The 19610-nt window shown below is 53.7% G+C and overlaps 1 protein-coding gene across 1 annotated transcript in view; it reads right to left on the bottom strand.

Moving 5' to 3' along the window:
* Window positions 1–2017: 2017 nt before the first annotated feature.
* The window catches only part of MDGA1 (MAM domain containing glycosylphosphatidylinositol anchor 1), a 56681-nt gene continuing 39088 nt past the window's right edge, over window positions 2018–19610 (bottom strand). Inside the window, exons 6-17 of the mRNA XM_047102420.1 lie at window positions 19260–19529; window positions 16787–17116; window positions 13894–14190; window positions 12770–13054; window positions 10901–11052; window positions 9872–10049; window positions 9611–9634; window positions 8439–8591; window positions 7938–8072; window positions 3394–3524; window positions 3072–3180; window positions 2018–2328 (exon numbers count right to left, since the gene is read on the bottom strand). Coding sequence (XP_046958376.1) covers window positions 2237–2328; window positions 3072–3180; window positions 3394–3524; window positions 7938–8072; window positions 8439–8591; window positions 9611–9634; window positions 9872–10049; window positions 10901–11052; window positions 12770–13054; window positions 13894–14190; window positions 16787–17116; window positions 19260–19529 — 2156 coding nt within the window. The 3' untranslated portion in view covers window positions 2018–2236. The remainder of the gene's footprint in view (window positions 2329–3071; window positions 3181–3393; window positions 3525–7937; window positions 8073–8438; window positions 8592–9610; window positions 9635–9871; window positions 10050–10900; window positions 11053–12769; window positions 13055–13893; window positions 14191–16786; window positions 17117–19259; window positions 19530–19610) is intronic.

Genomic DNA, 19610 nt, shown 5'->3' with positions numbered 1-19610 from the left:
TCATGGCTCTCTAAAAGACCCTCGGGTGGTTCTTTTCTGCAGCCAGGGCTGGGAACCACCGATTAATATCATCCTTCCCGCTGGGCAAAGCCTGCTGTGGTTTCCGTAACAGGCCCACTTGTGCTGGGCGTTGAGGTTGGGAGCGGGGGTGGGGGAGAAGGTTGGAAGGCTCAGAGGAGGAGCTCACAGTCTAGTCGGAGCAGCAGACCCTGCACAGATGGGACAATTAAGGAACAATACCCAGCCGGCGCGATGGAAGTGTGATCTGGGAACCTGGAGCCACTCGTTTCGGACCGAGGCCTTGGCTGGGCCAAGAAGGCAGCCGGGCTGGTCAGGCGTCAGAAGGCCCTGCTCCAGGCCTGGCCCAGCCCCCTGCCAGCTGTGGGTGATGATGATCACACAGGCCTGTCCCCTGGTCCCCTGCCTGCCTCTTGGCATTGCAGTGCTGCCCCTTCTGGGCAACTGTCCCTGCAGAATGCTCTGGGCGAATCCCTGTGACAACCCCCACCAAAGGTGCTTGCATTTCAATAGGGTCATCTGTAAACTCTTTGTCATCCAGAGGGGATGAAAGGTAGAAATTCAGGCGGTGGCAGGCAGCTTGAGACTACAGACTAGGGCTGGAAGTGGTATATTCCACCAGCCCCCTACAAACATTCGTGTCCCTCCTGAAGGTGGACGTGCATGCCAACATCCACAGGCACTCACTGAGACAGGGTTTAGACCCGGCCTCACAGACAGATATGTGTAATTGCACATGCGGACTCATATTCGCACACACTGCTGCCCAGAGACGTCCCCACAGTGCTACACAGACACAGATCAGCCCACGCACGTGCACACATGTGCGCGCACACACAGCCACACGTACGCAAGCGTGAAGGCTCACCCTGGAAAGAGCTGGTCCTCATCTCCCCCATAGACGGCTGGTTGGGGTCTCACGGGTGATGTTGAGAAGGACAGGTCTAGATTCCACCCTGCCCATCTAGGTTCCCATCCCAGAACCCAAGGACAGGGAGCCCTTTCATGGATCAGGGCATGAGCTCGGCTCCCAGGCAACATGGAGGCCAGCAACTGCCCCACCCTCTGCTGCTGCTCTACAAACCACCACACACACACACACCCCCCCCCACCTTCACTGACCTTGGGCAGGGAAGGGAGCAGCCAACTAGACAGTGCTTTGCAGGGGCACCCCCTCTATGCATACCCTCCTATCCAGGGCACTCCTTCATGCCAAGTATATAAGAAATGAAGTTTCCACTCTATTCCCAAATGCCATGGGGGCACAAACTCACAAAAACAGGCTTTCTCCTCTGCCCCTCTCAAAGTCAAGCCTCACCCCAGAAAACAGCCGGTCTCCACCCCTCCTGGCTCCTCGGAGACACAGGTGGGTGCTGAATTCAGGCCAGCTGACTAGGGTGGGGACTGTGCTCTCAGGAATCCAGCTCCTCGTAGGGTGGGGTGGGGGTTGGATGGGGTAGAAGGGAAGGTGTCAGTCTTCAGACTGCCCAGGCCCAGGACCCTGTGCTGGGTCCCTTCAAAGGGGTACATCGAGGTGAGATATGACGTCCAAGGAACAGGTCAAGGGATCAGGGTGACCTGGGATCTCCACCTTCCAGCTCTCGCCCTGTAAACAGAGGTGCGTGCAACAGGTGCCTGACCTCCCTCGCCATCACCTGCGCGGGGACATTCACGGAGCTCACAAAGTACCCCCTGGCCTCCTTTGACCCAGGCCTCCCCCATCCCAGGGAGTCCCAGAGTCCAGCCAAGGGTGGGGCTCCTGAGTCTGCTCCTCTGCTGGCTCCCGTCTGGTAAAGCCACTGGGCCGGGGCTCAGCCTTGAGTTAGGAATGTGGGAAGGTCAGAAACACGCCACAGGTGCAGTTGGACAAGGCCTATGTGGCGCCGAGGTCTCTGGGGTGGTGGACGCCATTCGGGCGAGTCCCTTGTCTCCGCAGAAAAGAAGGTGCTGGCAGGTCGGATAGAAACTTGTGCTTTAATATATCTCTGTGTGTGTGAGTGTGAGTGTGTGAGTGTGTGCGTGTGTCAAACGACTGTCTCCAGGGCCTCAGCGCCGGGCCTCTGTCCTTGTTCTCTGCTCATCCTCGCAGCCAATGCAGGCCCCCTCCCTGGCGGGCCGGCCCTGCCCCTGGGCACCCCGGCTGGCGGGGGTCAGTCTTTGGTACGATGCGGACACTTTGGTGTGCCGGGGGCCGGGTGGGGGGGCCACGCAGCTCTCATCATCTCTGCAACGCCAAGAGGAAGATGACCATGGGCCCCCAGAGCTGTGGGTGGGGCTGGCGGGGGGCTCCACTGCCTGGCATCACCACCACTGTGACAGGAGAGAAAAGGGAGACAGGCCAGGGCTCTGATCAGCTCAGCATGTCAGGGACTAGCAGGCTTCCCCCTCTCTCTGGGGGACCTAAAGTGAGACACTGCCCTCACTGTGCACAGACATACTTGTAAGCACAGACGTCTGGTGGCGTGGGGTGGGGGTTAACTTTGAGCCTGAGAGGGTCCAAATCCTGGCTCTGCAGCTCACTAAGACACGGAGCAATTCACTGGCCTCAGTGGGCCTCAGTTTCCCCATCTGTAAAATGAGTCTAATAGTAAGTGCTATCCCAGAGGGCTGTCATCAGGGTTAAATGAGATCAGATACATGTAGGGCTTTGTACTTTGCCTGGTACATGGTCATCATTCAGCAAATTCCAGCTGTTATAACTGCAAACACCTGGCCCTGGGGGGTGGGGCACACGTTCACATCTGCACCCACACATACCTGGACGCAGACACAGGAGGCACTCGGGTACTGTAAATAACTCAGTAAGTTCACAGGAGGGCAGAGTTTAGTCTTCTCCTTGCCCTACATATGCCCCATAACCTGAGCCAACGTGGAGCCCAAGGTGGGTACCAAACACACCAACACCTGCTCACATAGTCACTGACGCACGCATCCCACCACCTAGTCACTCTGAACCACCATTCAGACACCAGCACCTTCTCCTGATACGGACAGGTGCCTACCTACACAGCTCCCCATAGATTCGGCTCCCCCTACCCCTTCCCATCTGGCACCTTTGTTGGGATCCATCTGCTTCCGGGGACATTCTCCCTTCTTCAGCGTGACGTCATCTATGGCAATATCCCCCAGGTAGCCAGAGCCTCGAACACCCTCAAAAATAATCTGTGGCGGGGTCAGAGAGCAGGGATTAGGGGTGTTCTGCCAGGCAGAGCCCCCAATCCCTTCCCTTCAGTCCACTTGAAAGCCCCCCCTACCCTGCCTGAGTTTCTCCCCAGCTCCCCAGAAAGAGCATGAAGTCCTCCTAAGTGCTCCCTGGTCAGAGCAATGGCCCAACGGCTGGGAGAACCTCGGGGGCCCCCACACCCGGTGACTCACCTGGAAGGGCCCACTGGGGTTGATGGGCACATGGGCTTGCTGCCACACGTTGCCCTTATTGCCACTGAGGGACCAGGCGTGCGTGTCCAGGGCCCCTTTGTTCCGGGACCGCACCAGGAGGTTGAGGGAGCCTGTGGTGGGTATGAAGAGGGGGGGGCAGTGAGGTCTGGACAAGGACACCCCTACCCTTCCGCATTCCCCAAACCCTCCTCTCTGCCACTGCCCACAGCACCATCCCAGACTGCTTCACTGTCCCATTTTCCCGGGGGAGGGACCTCCACACAGGAAAGAGAAGACAGCAACAGGGCTTCAATTCATCGAGACAACTTGCAAATTTTTGTTCATTTCTTCCCTTCCTTTCTTTTTTTTTTTTTTTTTAAATGTATATTTATTTTTTAGAGAGAGAGAGACAGAGCGTGAGCAGGGGAGGGGCAGAGAGAGAGGGAGACACAGAATCCGAAGCAGGCTCCAGGCCAGCTCTGAGCTGTCAGCACAGAGCCCAACGCGGGGCTTGAACCTATGAACTGTGAGATCGTGACCTGAGCCAAAAGTCAGTTGGACTTAACCAACTGAGCCACCCAGGTGCCCCTCTCCCCTTCCTTTCTAGTCAACTAATCCTCCCCCCACCCCGGCATACACACACACACACACACACACACACACACACACACCTTCCTCCTCTCAACAGTGGAGTTATCCCAGGGCAGCAGGGCCTATGACTGAGCACAAAGCAGGATTTCCAAAGCACACAGTGCATACCCCTGGCAGGGCATGATACATGGGATGATTTCTGGAGGCATGGGGATGGACTTTAAAATTTTTAAATTTTCAATACTTATATGTATGTTTTAAGAAATGAGGGGCGCCTGGGTGGCGCAGTCGGTTAAGCGTCCGACTTCAGCCAGGTCACGATCTCGCGGTCCGGGAGTTCGAGCCCCACGTCAGGCTCTGGGCTGATGGCTCAGAGCCTGGAGCCTGTTTCCGATTCTGTGTCTCCCTCTCTCTCTGCCCCTCCCCCGTTCATGCTCTGTCTCTCTCTGTCCCAAAAATAAATAAAAAACGTTGAAAAAAAAATTAAAAAAAAAAAAAAAAAGAAATGAATAAAGCCAGTCCTTCCAACTCACAGTTTCTCTAATACTGATGCTTAGGACAAAGCTAAGACAAGAGGAGTGAGTTGCTTTAAAGAGAGATGTTAGTATTTGTACTACACAGCCACGGTAAGCACAGTGAAAGTAAAATTTTGAGGGCATTAGACGGAGGGTGCTGAGGCCCATTGCCCACAGCCACAGAGGCCTGGAATTCTGGAGGTGCTGGGGGCCCCGGAAAAGAAGGAGGGAATCATGGCTTGGCTAAGAGCACCCAGGCGATGTCATGCCCCTTCCTGGCTCTTCCGGCCCACCTCAAGCCCCCAGTGATGTGAAAGACCTGGCTCAGAGGGAAGGGGAATCAATCTTAGACAGTGCCCGGTGGCTGGCATTTCCATGGCGCTGCCCACAGACAAAGGCACACCATCTGTGACACCAGACAGACAGACCCCCGGTGGGAGAGAGCCACCAAATGTTACCTGCCTGAGATGAAAGGAGTTGGCTTAGACTGAGGAGAGCCAGCGAGACACAAGGTCTGGGGACAGCTGGTGCCCAGAGCTGCCAGGTGGGGTAGCAGAGGAAGGGAGAGGAGGGAACTGGACAGCAAGAAACACCCCCTCCCAAGCAGCAGAGCTAGGCCTGGGTGGGGACCCTCACCGGCAGATGGGGCCACGACAGGGCTGCAGCAAGCTCCCAGGGGGCCAGGAGGCAAGCCCCAATACTTTTCAGGCTCCTCACCAGCTCCAAAGGGGCCTTTCTCTCTTCCCTGTCCTGGAGCTCTTCCCCCTGTTCCCATCCCCCTCAATCTCCACCTTTTCTTCTTCCTCCACCACCCTGCCCCCAGGACACTAATGGGGGATCCCCTCCTTTTTACTACTTAAACAAAAATTGGGTTTCTGTCCTCTCCCCTGAGCGCCCCGTCATCTCCAGCATCTCCCCTGCTCAGGGGGCTTCCGGACCGCCTTTCACAGGGATCAGCCAGGGCCCAAGACCTTCAGCCTCCCTTAATGGTGGGCCTGCTCACTTCATTCTTCCCTATCTTCCTTGCCTCCTGCAAAGCCAAAGCGGACTACATGCTGGAGCCTAGACATACCCCAGCTTTCCAGCCTCTGGGCTTTTGCTCAGGCTTTTCCAGCTGCCTGAGACTCCCTCCCCTACCACATTCCCCTGGCCAAATCCTTCTTGCAATGTCCTCTCTTCCAAGAAGTCTTCCTAGGCTTGAGTTGGGAGCTCTCTATGCGTCCTGTGAACCCTGGGTCCTTCAACTGCAGCCCTCCAGGCCCAGACCACTCTCTGCTCTGTGGTGTGATAGCTATCGGGATTAACATCTCCTCCTCATTTGACTCTTTGAGGGAAAGTCTGCATCAAACTGCTATTGGTTCTCAATAATTAAATGCTGACTGAAGAACCTTTCATGACTATCCTCACAACTGAAAAAGGACTTTCATAGAGCCTCATGGTTAGAAGTTACTTTGGGTTCATGAATCTCAGACCTCCCTCTCATTCACTCATTCAACTAATGAAGCACCACTGTGTGCCAAGGGCTGTTCTAGACACTAGAGATACATCAGTGAATAAAGACAAAGACCCCTGCCTTCCTGGAGCTTACATTCTATCGGTGATGGGCATGATAAAGATAATAATGCAGGGAAAGGAATAAAGAGGTATTTCAGTTGGGGCTTTCAGGGACCTCTCTGAGGAGGAGACCTTGAATGAGGGGAGGAGAAGAATGTTCCAGTCCAGGGAACATCATGAGCAAAGTCCTCTAAGGCAAGAACCTGCCCTGAGTATTTAAAGGAAAGCAAGGAGCCCAGTGTGCTCAAGCTGAGTAGGAGCCAAGGGGGAGAGTGGCAGAACATGAGGTCAGAGAAGGAGGCAGGGACCGGATCAGGTACTGGAGGCCTAGAAAATATGGTGATGAAGAGGGCAGAGCAGGGCAGTAACATGACATGGGACAGGGGGCCCCTCCATGGCATCCCTACTGGAAAGTCCTCCTGTCCAGATCTGATGCTTACAGAGTCTTCCTCAGGAAGGCCACATGAGGAGCCAAATGGAAACGACAGGCCTGGGCAGCGCAGGGCTCGTCACCCAACCCACCTACCCCACAGGAATCTTCCCACAAATTCCAGACCCAGCCACGAGTGCAATGGTCTGGGTGGATGGTCTGGAGGCCCCAGTGGACGCAGAACCTTCCATCCTACCCCATCCTGGCTAATCAGTTCAGCATGACCCACTACTTTAGCTGGGGAGACTTGTCCATAAAGAGCCATTAGGTCTACTCTTGCTTAAGGTCACTTCCTCTACTGTGAAACTTTCTGTGGTCTGATAAGGCATGATTCCCAAGATGTACAGTTCAGAAGGAGAAGCAAGACACAGAACAGCGTGTATAAAAGGGGGCAAAATCAAACACACATGTACTGGCTTCTGTAGGCATAAAGTGTTTCTGGAAACTTGCCCCCAAGTCTAAGTGCAGTGGTTGCCTGTGGGGAAGGGTTCTAGGCAGCAGGAGGACTGAGACGAGCAGGGGGCTCTCATTATGTACCTTTTGTACCTTTGACCCATGCAAAATACATGGCCTGTCCCCTAAATAAGTGAACAAACAAATAATAAAAATTTTAAAGACTGTCACTTCCTCAGCAGAGTTTTCCATAACTCAGCCCCCACAGTCAGTCCCTGTTACCAGCTGTCTTGGCCCCTGTCTTGCTGTGGACATGTGTCACAGTGGCTGCTCAATCTTATCTGCTGCAATTAGCTGTTCAATGCCTGTCTCTCCCACTTGACTTTGGGTGCCCCGAGGATGGGAACTGGTCGGTCCTGTTCGTAGCAGCACCTGATGCCTGGCCCCAGAGCAGGAGCTCTGGAAGTGACGGCTGAATGATGAGTTCGTTGATTAATGTGACTCTCCTACCATCTCCTTCCAAGGGCAAATGTACACCACACTTAAGAAGCAGGACTTCCCCTCATTGCTCACAAAACAGCACCCTCCCAATTCTGTGTTTAGGGCTTGGGGGAGGAAGACAACTCGGGTTGCTGTGTGATCTCGGGGGAAAATGCTTAACCTCTCTGATTTATATGGTAACACCGCCCTCACCTGTTGGTTGTGAGAGATAATGAGACCACGGAGACAGAGCTCCCAGGAGGTCACCTGGCACCTGACAGGCACTCAATACATGCAACCTCTTACCTGTTTTCTCCGTCTCCTCCAAGACTTGCATGTTGTCCGGCTGGAGCCATTTTCTTTGCAGACTCAGGAAGGCTTCATCATCTCAAAACCTCAGACAAGCTGGCTCTGCCTTCCTCCCTTGCCCAGATTCTGCCCACACCCCCTCCAAGGATATGTGATTCAGCTAAGCTGGGAAGCCCAGGCCTCACATGGGCCAATACCCAGCCTCCTGTGGACTCCCTCTCTCCTCCCAGGCCCAGCAACGTTTGGGCAGACCACCTAGTGCTCCGACTCACCAATGTGCTTCCCGTACATGTGGTAGAAAAAGGAGACGCAGTAGAACTTAGCGCTGGCATTGTACAAGGGACTCACCAAACGGGCTCGGTCCCCCAGTTCCCGAGGCCTTGATGTCTCAATGAACATGTAGTAGCCTGTTGGGAAGGGGCAGATGCACCAGCAGCCTCCGCCTCACCCCACACAGGCCTCTTCCCCTCTGATTCCTTCACTGCCTTGACTTCATCTGACCCCCATGGCACCTTGTCCTCCCTGCCTCACAGCACAGCACCGGAGTCTGGGCCAGTTCTGAGCTCTACTGGACTCTCTCTTCTTCCGAATCCCCGTGAAGACAGAGTTGTGTCTCCCCCTCAAATTAGGGTTCCTTGAGGCAGGGCGCTGTCTCCCCTCAGACTGGGTCTCCCTGAGGGAAGGGCTGTGTTCCCCCCCTCAGACTGGCCTCCCTGGCACTAGACCCCTCCCTGAAGCTGTCCTTCATTCCTTGCAGCAGGCCATGTCCTCACCCTCAGGGGTACCGCTGATATCAGTGGGGGGACCGGTGTTGGGGGAGCGCTTGGGATTCTGGGTGAGGGCGTTCTGCCGTGTCCAGTCAAAGTTGTCTGTCAGGTCCTGGGTGTAGCCACAGATCTTCTCATCTTCAAAGTGGCAGGTGTTGTCTGCTTTGGGGTGAGGGTGGGGATGAGACAAAGAGGGTCAGGCTCCTTGGGTCCCCTGGTCCAGCTTTGCCCTCCCTGGCCACCCCAAGGCAGGTCCCGTGCATCCAAACGGTGGACCCAGGATCTCAGGGCTTGAGAAACCAGGCAACTGGGCCCTGACAAATTTGTTCCCAGAACAGAACTTCTTAAACTTTGTGTACCACAGACCCTCTGTCATCTAGTAAAGGCTAAGGACTCCATCTCAGAATAATAATTTTAGATGCATAAAATGAAATACACAGGGTTACAAAGGAAATCAATTATGTTGAGATACAGCTGTCAAAATATTTAAAACACAAATCCATGTTGTAATAATAATAAGTGGGCTTCTTTATTATCTAATTAAATAACAAGACCTAGTGTTGGGTCTAATAACTGCTGTGATTTTGAAGTTCTAATGAATGTTAATGATATTTAGAAATAGCTGTAACAACTTTAAGGTGATGTGAAAGCACCAGGTTTGTACTGATGACAAAGTCACAGGTAGTGATGTTACTACTGCGGTTTGTCGCCTACGTTCATCACTGAAGGAGATGTTAAACTTCTGCTAGAAGTTAGGGAAAATGAAGAAGTAATTGTATGCCCTTCCATGTTCCAGGATCACGGACCCCCCTGAATTCTATGTATACACAGATCCTTTGTGGGGAACAGATTAAGTACCCCTGCCAGAGAGAAAAGGGGACGTGGATTAGCCTGGTCTCTATTTTTCTTTTAAGGATTGTGAATGGTACTGACTGAGGAGGAAAGGCCCTGAGTTCGAGACGTCTCCCACCCCTGACCCCCCCCCCCCCCAACCACCTGTAAGCCCCAGAATAAATCCTGGATATACATGTCTCCAAGCCTAGCCCTGTTCCCCTTGGCTTCTCCTTCCAGCTGCCGGCCTCCACCCATTTTCTGAGTATCTCTCAGGGTCTTTTCCTCCCACCACGGGAGTCTTTGTGTCCCCAAAGGGAAGAAGAAGTGGGAGGGAGTTGTCTCACCTGACAGGTTGGGAGAGTTGATGGCTGAGAAAGAAAGTAGGAAAACCAAGTCAGAACTGAGGTGTGGGACTGCACAGAGGGTGCCCAGGCTTGGCACCAGGGGACAGGGTTCCCGAAACCAGGACTGGGGTCCAGAGGGGTGACAGAGTAGAACACGACACAGTGGGGGGACCCAAGCTCTGGACCCATGTGGTGAGGTTGGAAGGGGTCCCCAGGGTATGGGATGGGCCCCCCCTTACCACCACCACCACCACCACCTACGCTCTGTGTAGTGAATGATGCGGGAGGCCATGTCACCAGCCCCGAAGGTGGTGTAGGGTGTGAGGCGGACCTCGTAGCTGTGGGGCACACGGAGGTCGGTCAGAATGTACTCCAGCAGCTGCCCCTTCTCCACGCGCCGCACTGGGATGGCCTTCACCATGGCGTTGTGCTGATTCAACTGTAGATACAGGGAGTTCCCAGATGCCCAGCGGGCCACACCCTCCACCAGAGCACCAGCCCAGGCCCTGGTGAGACTTGGAGGGTGGGGTGGGGGCAGTGTCAGGGAGCAGGAAGCATAAAGGACTAAGAACCCAGACCCTCAGTTTCCCCATCTGTGAGATAGGACAATCACTCCTTCTATGCCTGCCTCCTAGGGCTGTCTTAGTAAGCGATAGCAACACGTACTGAACAACAAAAGTGTGCTGTGCGCTATGCAGAGTAACTTGCCATTATTAATTCATTTACTCCTCAAAATAACACTTTTATGAGGTGGAACGTTATAATTACTCCTATTTTACAGATGAAGAGACTGAGGCCAAACAGATGCAGTTTGCCCTAGCTCATACAGAGCTGGATTCTAGCCTAGGCAGTCTGCCCCAGAGCCACACTTTTACCCTCCACACCTAATGCCCCTTGGGCAGAACTACACCGAAGGAGACTGTACAAAACATCCGCATAGCTCTGGCCTTGCATTCTAGAGATCCTGTGGACGAGACTGACCCCACACCCCACCTTAAGCTCCTGACCCAAGAGCAGGTTCTACATTTTGGGAACACAGCTGGTGGCTCTGCCCTTTTTCCTGTCTGAATCCAGCAGACCCAGCCCAATTCTCAAGCCTGTGCCCAGAGCAGAAGTCCAGAGGGGGCAGGTCCCTAGAGCCTCCCAGTTTCTGCTGCTGTGTCCAGAACACTTTCTAGGTCTGAAGAGTTGTCTATAAGGGGGTCAGGCCCTGCCTCCAACCCCTTCCCACGGCTTGATGGACATTCCCGGGGTCAGCTTGCACCCGGGCCCCTGTCCCCCTTGGCCCACCTGGCGGACACTGAGTCTGTAGTTGAGCAGGGGGTCGACAGCGTCAGGCTCCCTCTGGGTCCACTGCAGCACATAGGAGTAGTTCTTGGACAGCTTGTGGCTGCGGGTGGGGTTGGGGGTGTCGAAGTAAAACTCCGGGCTGTAGGCTTTGGCTGAGAGGATGGGGATGGGGGCGTGGGGCCGGGGAGGGTGGGGGATGGGGAGAGATACAGAGAGAGGGAGTGCCGGAAAGGGAGACAGAAGAAGATGGCGAGGAACAGAGAGAGGGCATGGGGAGACAAAGAGAAAGGGAGGTGGGAGAGGAGACGGTGGGAGAGGAGGAGATTGGGAGAATGAGGTGCAGTCACAGGGAAGGTGGGAAATGGAGAAAAGGGAGATTGGGAATTCCAAGAGGTAGTATTGGTGAGAACAGAGAGGAAAGGCCAAGGAAAAGCCAGAGAAAAGAGAAATTTGGGAAGACACGGGGGAGGGATATTAGAGAGGACACAGGGAAAGAGGATGGGGAAAAAGACACAAAGAAGGGTAAGGATATTGAGGTACAAGGAAGAGAAGAGAAAGGAGAAGGACAGAGAGAGACAAAAAGGTGGGGAGACAAGGAAAGTATGGGAGAACAGGGGAGAGGGGAAGGAGGTGGGAAATGTCACAGGGGCCTCTGGCTGGCAGGGCTGGGTGGGGTGGGGAAGGGCTGGGAAGTGACCCGTCCTGGCCCCCTGCTGTTGAGTGAGGAAATCCAAATGAGGACTAAAGGGGCACCCAGTCAGTAGGGGCTGTTGGGAGAGCTTGGGGTGCAGTAAAAGGGCACAGGCACAACTGTGGCTCTCCTCCTGGGATGCTGCCACCAGGTCTAGCGGTGGGGAACCAACTCTCCCTCATGAAGACAGGGGGGGATCAGCAACTCCTTTGGCCACTATGCATTCCCCTCGGCCCCCACCTCAGCCCTTTGACTCATCCAGGCCCGCCTGCAGCCCCAAGCAGCCCACCCGGGAGTGACTTGATGATGAGATGGGCTGAGAGGGATTTCTGGGTACCGAGGGGCCTGAATCTGTGGGGTGACAGCTCAGGAAATGTGTGCTGGCAGGACTAGAGCGACCCACGACGTTCCAGAGAGGCTGCTGAGGGTCGTCTTCTCTCCTCTAAGCTACAGCTCTGGCCCCTCATATTGGGCCTGGGGTCACGAAAAGAGGGACTCCCCCATCCGCAGCTTCTGGGGCCACGGATTAAAGAGGAGGGGCTTGAAACGTGATGGCTGGGATGGGGCGGTGCCCAGGTCTTGAGTGGGCGGGTTTAAACCTGGTGTGGGTGGGGCTGGAGCTTACCTGCTACCAAAAAAAAAAAAAAAGCAAGAAATGGAGAGCTGGGATTGGACGAGGCTAGAAGGGGTGGAGCCTATGCTTCAGGCAACTAGGGCCTAGGCGTGGTGTGGGCGGGTCTTTAGAGGGAAGGGCCCAAACTTGGTGCTCCAGGGGCTGGAGGGGAGAAGCCTAAACCCGGGGAAGGAGGGGTTTGAGAGAGGCAGGGCTGTCCGAGGCCAAGGAACGGGGCTGAGCTAAAACGGGGGTGGGGGGAGGGGGGCTTAGGACACGTACAAACGGACCTTGAGAAGACCTACACCTGGAGTGGGCGTGGGCGAAGGGATCTAGCCTGTCTGGAGGGGACCTGGCTGTAAACGACGTCACGGTTAGGTCCGGGCGGCATGGGCGGGGCCTAGACCTGGCATGGGCGGGTCTTGGGAAGGCAGGGGCCTGAACCCAGTACGGGCAACTGGAAAGGGGCGCGGCCCAGTCCGGGAGTGGGCGGGGGCTGGAGTTGGGGCGGAGCCTGGTCCCAGGTGGGCGCGGTTGGGTGGGGCGGGACCCACGGGACGCTCACCCGAGACCTGAAAGAGGCAGGTGGCCGAGCCCACGTCATTGGAGATGCTGCACTCGTAGCTGCCGCTGCTGTCGCGGGTGACGGCGTCGAGGCGCAGTTCGGAGTGGTCGGGAGCCTCGGCGGCGACGGGGACAGCCGGCGGCGGAGGCAGCAGCTGCCCTTTGAAGCGCCACACAGCCGAGGCGATACGCTGGGGGCTGCCTCGGAGCAGCGAGCAGCGCAGCAGCACGGGCCGGCCCAGCGCCTGGCGCACATCCTGGGAGCTGGGCTCCACCTCCGGCGGGACTGGGGGTGGGGGCGGCGGGGGCGGCGGTCAGCGGGGCCGAGTGGGGTTTGAGGAGCGGCCCCATTGAAGGCGACGCACTCGACCCTGCTCCCGCACCCCGCAGCCTGGAAGGATCTCAGAGCGGATACACGCTCGCAACATAACACAATGGCCACGCTCAGAACTCCCTGACCTGCAGATACCCACCCCCCTCCCGGCCATTTCCTCCAGCGTGCTTCCCAGACTGGGCCTTTAGTCTTGCCTCAAAGGGTCCCCTCACCCCACCGTGTAGTGAAAAAGCAGCATAACGTCGGGGTTTAGAGCATGATCCCCGGAGCTAGTTGCCTTAGGTTCAAATCTCAGCCCTGCCTCAAACTAGCTAGTGAGGCGTTAGGCAAGTTACTTATCCTGGGACTCGGTTTCTCTATTTGTAAAAATAAGGGAACGACAGAGTCTATTTATAGGGCTGTGGAGGGTTAAATAAGTTCATGCATTAAAATGCTCTTAGAGTAGGGCTTGGCACAAGGTGAGTTAACTCTCATCGTTATAGTCTCAGACACAACGTGCTCCCTTGAGAGTCTTTCAAACTCCCGTGTCTACCTGTCAAAATCAGTTATTTCTTTGCTCACTGGGTCCCTGGGAATGCAGATGGGGGTGGGGGGCACTTGGTATTGGAAGTGTGACAAGGGTCAGACTTCCCACCTTAGAACACGGGGGTGGCAAGGTTCTAGGGGTATCCGCAGTACTTGGAGGGGGCTGGTTGGACTGGAGTGCACGAAGGGGTGAAGAGGGGGGCAGGCCAGGCTGCGAACCGGGAGGGACAGCTCTGATGTGGTCCAGGTGGGGCGATGGGACTCACACTGCACGTTCAGCTGCACCTGGGCCTCGCGGGGGCGCACGTTGAAGCCATTATACCGTGCCGTCTGGCAGCGGTAGGTCCCACTCATGTCGCGGCTCACGTGCTCCAGCCGCAGCTTCCCGTCCGGAGTCTCCTCCAGGGGCAGCCCCGAGGGCAGCAGCGCTGCCTCCTTGTCCACGCGGGACCAGAGCACCGGCGGCCGCGGCTTGCCTCGAACCTCACACTGCAGCTCAGCGGGCGAGCCCTCCCGCACTGTCACCACGGCCCTGCCCTTGGGCACGCTGATGGTGGGCGGCACTGCGGTGGGGAAGCGGGTAGGAGCAAGGTTAGAGCTCCCCGCTAGCCTCTGCGGTGAGGCTTCTGCTCCCCTCCCCCTAGGAGCCTCCCTCGCGCATCCCAGATGTCCCAAAGATCCCTCAGCATCTCCAAAGCACAACTCGCCTCCCCCCATTCTCCCCACCTCCTGCACCCCCGAGGGTCTCCCAACTCAGAAAAAGGGCTGAAGTCACCCTGGCCTATTCCTTCTTTCCCTTTACCCCAACAAAAGGGAGTTCCACTTTTAAACAGTTCTACCAAAGGATGCCTTCCCTCAACCCCCTCTCTCCTGCCCACTGGCCCTGCTCTAATTAAAGCTTCCATCTTGTCTTCTGGAGTGCTATTACAGATCGCTAGTCGGTCCTCCAACATCCTTACCCCTCCTCCCAAAGTGATAGAATGTCTGGAGTTTAGCAGGGCACACGGCCAGAATAACCATGATGTCCCCTAGCCTGCTAGCTGTGGCCATGTGACCAAATTCTGGCCAATGGGATGTGACAGAAAATAAGGTTCTTCACAGGGAGAGGCTGTGCCCCTCTTCCCTTCCTTCTCCTTGCAGGCTGGAATGCAGATTGATGGCTGCAGCTGGGACTGCCATTGTGGACAAGGCGGTACACGCTAAGGGTCACAAGACAAGATGGAGCCTGGGGCCCTGAGGATTTGGTGGAGCAGAGCCATTATTCCAGCCCAGACTGCTCACTTTTACCAGAAAAAATAGTACACATCTACCTCGTTTAAGCCACTAGTAGCATTTCGGGATTTTCTGTTATTCACCGCCAAACCTAATCCAACCCAGCACGTCACCCAACTGGAGAGTCTTTTAAAGACTTCCATGGGGGGCGCCTGGGTGGCGCAGTCGGTTAAGCGTCCGACTTCAGCCAGGTCACGATCTCACGGTCCGTGAGTTCGAGCCCCGCGTCAGGCTCTGGGCTGATGGCTCAGAGCCTGGAGCCTGTTTCCAATTCTGTGTCTCCCTCTCTCTCTGCCCCTCCCCCGTTCATGCTCTGTCTCTCTCTGTCCCAAAAATAAATAAACGTTAAAGACTTCCATGGGTCCCATCCCACATGACATGGACCAAATTAAAATGTCCGACATCAAATATGAATTATAAATAACTCTACAAGGCAAGCTGAGGTCCAGTTATCTAGTTAGCATAATTTATACTCTGTAAACATTTATACATGTGTTGGCTTTAATTTTACAGTTTTCTCTTTGTATTTTGGAGCCAATTAATTTCTTTTTCCGGGTCTGAATCATTGCCACAAGCCCTTAAAAAGCTTCTGTGCCGTAGGCATCAGGCTGATGAGCCAAATGGAGGAAATGGCCCTGCGCCCCGTTGATTTCCCTGTTTCTAAAACATCCCAGCTCCCCAACTTTTTCTGTGCCCTCACACGCTAAAGGGCTGTTGTCTCCCCGCTTTGAGGCTGCAGTGCCCTCAGGTTAAAACTCAAACTCCTCGCGTCTGCAGACCCAAGGGTCCTGTTCCCGTCTCTGCCTTTCCTACCTCATCTTCCCTCTCTCGTCCTGTATCCCAGCTATGGGATCCCCTTGTAAGGGATACTCTCCCCGGACACGAAGTCGTCTCCCTGTGCAAAAGTCAGGATTCGAAGGCACCTCTGAGGCACCTCTGGTTCAATGTCTCACAGGTGAAACGGAGGCCCAGAGAATTAAAGAGGCTTAGTCAAAGTCAGCCAGCTCCTCAGTGCAAGGGGCTAGGGGCTGGAGATAAGATTCTAGGAACTCTCTCCGAAATTATCCCTTCCAAACTTCCGTCATGCATAAAATGAAAACCCTTCAGGTGTGGCTCTAAAGTCAGACTGCTCGAGTTTGAATCCCAGCTACACCACTTATTGTTTGTTACCTTAGGTAAGTCTCTTAAACTCTCTGAGCCCATTTCTTCATCTCTCAAAACTGATGATAAACTATCCCATAAGGTAAACCATGAAGGTAAATGATATCAATATGAAATCATCAGAACACATAGTAAACACTCAATAAATGTTAGTCATTATTTCATTATTCTTATTTATTTTTATCGGAATAAAGACCCAAATCCCTGCATGATCTTGCCCCTGCTGGCCCCTCCACTCTCTCACATCTCACTCCATTCTCCCAGTCGCACTCTCCTTGGGTGCTCCAAATGGCCCATGCGCTTACCTGCCCCAGTGCCTTTGCACATGCTGATTCTTTGGCCTGCCTTTCTCTTCCACCCTCCCTTGTTCTCCTTTGCCTAGTAAAACCTGCCCCTCCCTCAGATCTCAGATCAAACATTCTGAGGAAACTCTTTCCTGACTCTCACGTATCACTGTTTGCAGTCATATATTTATCTGTGAGACTATCTGAACAACGTTTGCCTTCCCACTTACTTCAATGTAAGCAGAGCTTATCTGCCCACCACTCTACCCCCGAGCCTAGCACAATGCCTGGCATATAACGGGTGCTTAATAAATGTGTGCAGCGTGAACAAATGGTGTTCCCCTCACTGTGGCCTCCTTTTTTCAAGCTACTGTCCCACCTCCCCTCTGTGGGCCTCTCCAGCTCCCTCACACACACACCCCATGCTGCTTCAGCTGCCCACCTGTCTCAGAGGAGATGTTGACCTCGACGCTCAGGTCAGGCACTGGTGCCCCTGGGAAGGAGGCCACGCAGAGGTAGGTGCCATAGTCACTGAAGTGAAGGTCAATGAGCTCTAGGCTGCTGGTGACGGCAGGCAACTCAGGGTCGTTTCGGGTCACCAGCAGCCTCTTGGACATGCGTGCCGGCTTGCCATTCTTGAACCACTGGTAAGTCACCTTCTCCTGGGGCACCGCATCCACATGGCATGACAGCTTCAGGTCTTGGCCCAGCTGTATGTTCTCACTCTCTTTGATCACATCTGGGGTGATCTGGAACGTAGCATTCTTCATGGCTACAGGTGGATGGGGAGGGAAGGGTGGCTGGGGCTGGCCCAAAGCCAAGGCTCTGTGTCCCACCCCCATCCAGACCCAGCTTCTCTCCTTGAACCAGCCCTCCCTGCAGGCTGGGGGCTACAACCCCATCCCACCCCCAAGAGAAACCATCACTTTACTTGGAAATTGCTCTGCTTGTTCAGATGCATTTTGAAAAGTTCAAAAAAGCTGGCTGTAGAAAAGTAGGTTTAGTAATTGTTCTAGCCACTGTTGATTGAACATCCACTATGTGAGAGGCACTGTTCTAAGCCCTTTACATGGGTTGACTCATTTAACCCATCCCACAGTCTTTGAGGGAGGCACTTTCCTGTCCCCATTTTACAAAGGACAGAACTGAGGCTCAGACAGTTTAAGGAATTTGCCCGAAGAAGTAGCCAACCTTGAATTCAGACTCAGCCTACGCTCTTAACGGCTGTGCTGCTTTATTTTTGTTCTTTTCTAAACCTTGAATATGCAAAATACAAATTTTGGAAAGATGTGCCAGAATGTACTAGTACTTCTATCTAAAGAGTGGAACTGAGGGGAAATTTTAATTTGCACATTTTATCCTTTTGTCCTGTTTGATTCTTTGCAACAAGTTTGTGTAATTTTTATAATGAAAGCCTAATACGATAATTTTACATGACGTTACATAAAAACACAGAGTTTAGAAAAATGAAAGGTCTAGCCTTTTTTGAAAAGTCTAAATGTTAAAAAAAAAGAAAAAGAAAAAGAAAAACCTGAATATTGTTCTGACGTAGCCAAGAGGTAGACAGCATTCTTAATATTTGGGTGCGGATTCAATAGGACCGTGGTACAATGGTCATGAACCAGGACTGGCCCGGGGCAAAGCAGGCTGTATGTCACCCTAAGAGGTAACCGTAAGTATTTGATGTAAATTGCAATCTCATGAACCCAGGTTTTAAAGGCCCCGAATGTAATTAGGTGGAGAAAAATAATCTGACAGAAGAAGAACCATCAGAGGAAGAAATAGTCATCAGCAACAATCTGGCTACTGTGTTGCTTGCTCTGGTTAAGTAAAAAGTCACTGAGAGCTAGCTTCTTTTTGTGAGAAGAGTCAGAGAGAGACTGGTTGGTGAGGGAAGAACAAAAGGAAAGTCCATTTCATCAGAAGATTCTCCACTGAAGTTGACAGAAGCTGTACTTTATTTTCAAGTGCTAAAGAGCTGGAATCAAGCCTAGATCTTTAAAATTTTCAAATAAACAACAAACAAACAACCTAAGGTCACTCCTAAGTCAGAAGAATTTAAAGTTCTCTCTGTAAAGCACATGAGCAAAATCAAGATCATACGGAGCAGCTAATGAGGCTGAAGTTTCATAAGGGAAGTGTTTGTACTTCATTTGCGCCCCCAAGTTTTGTATCATTTTTACATTTACTAATTACCTTCAGACTCACTGACATGCTTTGCTAATAAAGATTTGCATATGAGGTATGTGCAAATGTATGTTACTTTCACTTTAACTCCATTAAAAAGGTAGAAACCAGGGGTGCCTGGGTGGCTCAGTCGGTTGAGCGTCCGACTTCGGCTCAGGTCATGGTCTCGCAGTTTGTGGGTTCGTGCCCCGCGTCGGGCTCTGTGCTGACGGCTCGGAGCCTGGAGCTTACTTCGGATTCTGTGTTTCCTCCTGTCTCTGCCCCTCCCATGTTCATGCTCTATTTCTCACTGTCTCTCAATAATAAATAAACGTTTAAAAAAATAATTAAAAAAATAAAAAAATAAAAAGGTAGAAACCATTGTACGGGAAGAGAGGAAATTTCTCTTGCAGACTGGAATGTCCACATTTAGCTTTTCGCAGCCTCAGTTTCCCAATCTAAAAAAAAATGTAGGTAATCAACACCAGCCCTTCTCCCTTCTTCCACTGTTGAGATGATATTTGGGAGAGGAGATTATAAATAAAACGTTCTACAAATCGTGGTCCTGCTGCCCGCGGGCAGACACCTGAGTTGCGGGGAAATCACAGTGCCTGGAACACGCCTCCTCGGCATATCTCATCCCCGAAAAGGAAGCAGACAGGCCCCTTTCCTAGGTCACTGGCAGTTCCTGGAGGACAGGGACGCTGCCTGCCTCCCGAGTTCCCTCCCACCCCTCTGGACCCACGTACATCGCACCAGCAGGTTGACGGTCTTCTTGGCAGGATTGCCCACGTTGTTGGTGGCTGTGCAGTTGTAGTAGCCAGAGTCCCGGGCCTGCACTGAAGGGATGCTGAGGGTGCCGCTCTGAGCCAGGGCACCCAGGGGCAGCGGGCCCGGCCCGTGGGACCACTGCAGCTGGGGTAAGGGATCACCGCCTGTCAGCAGGCACTGTACCGTCACATTCTCCCCAGGGTTTACCACCAGAGTTTCATTCACAGACAGCTTCAGGGCTGGTGGTGCTAAGAGGACAAGGAGGTGGGGTCTTAGGGGACCATGAGGCAGGGCTGGGGGAGGGGTGGGGTCCAGGGAAACCATGGGGT

The sequence above is a fragment of the Lynx rufus genome, unplaced genomic scaffold, assembly GCF_022079265.1.
Source record: "Lynx rufus isolate CCGP_SWC_20201006 ecotype Redwood Valley unplaced genomic scaffold, mLynRuf1.p SCAF_6, whole genome shotgun sequence".
Lineage (NCBI taxonomy): Eukaryota > Metazoa > Chordata > Mammalia > Carnivora > Felidae > Lynx > Lynx rufus.
Note: the sequence above shows the minus strand (reverse complement) of the source record. Positions and strands in the feature narration are given on the sequence as shown.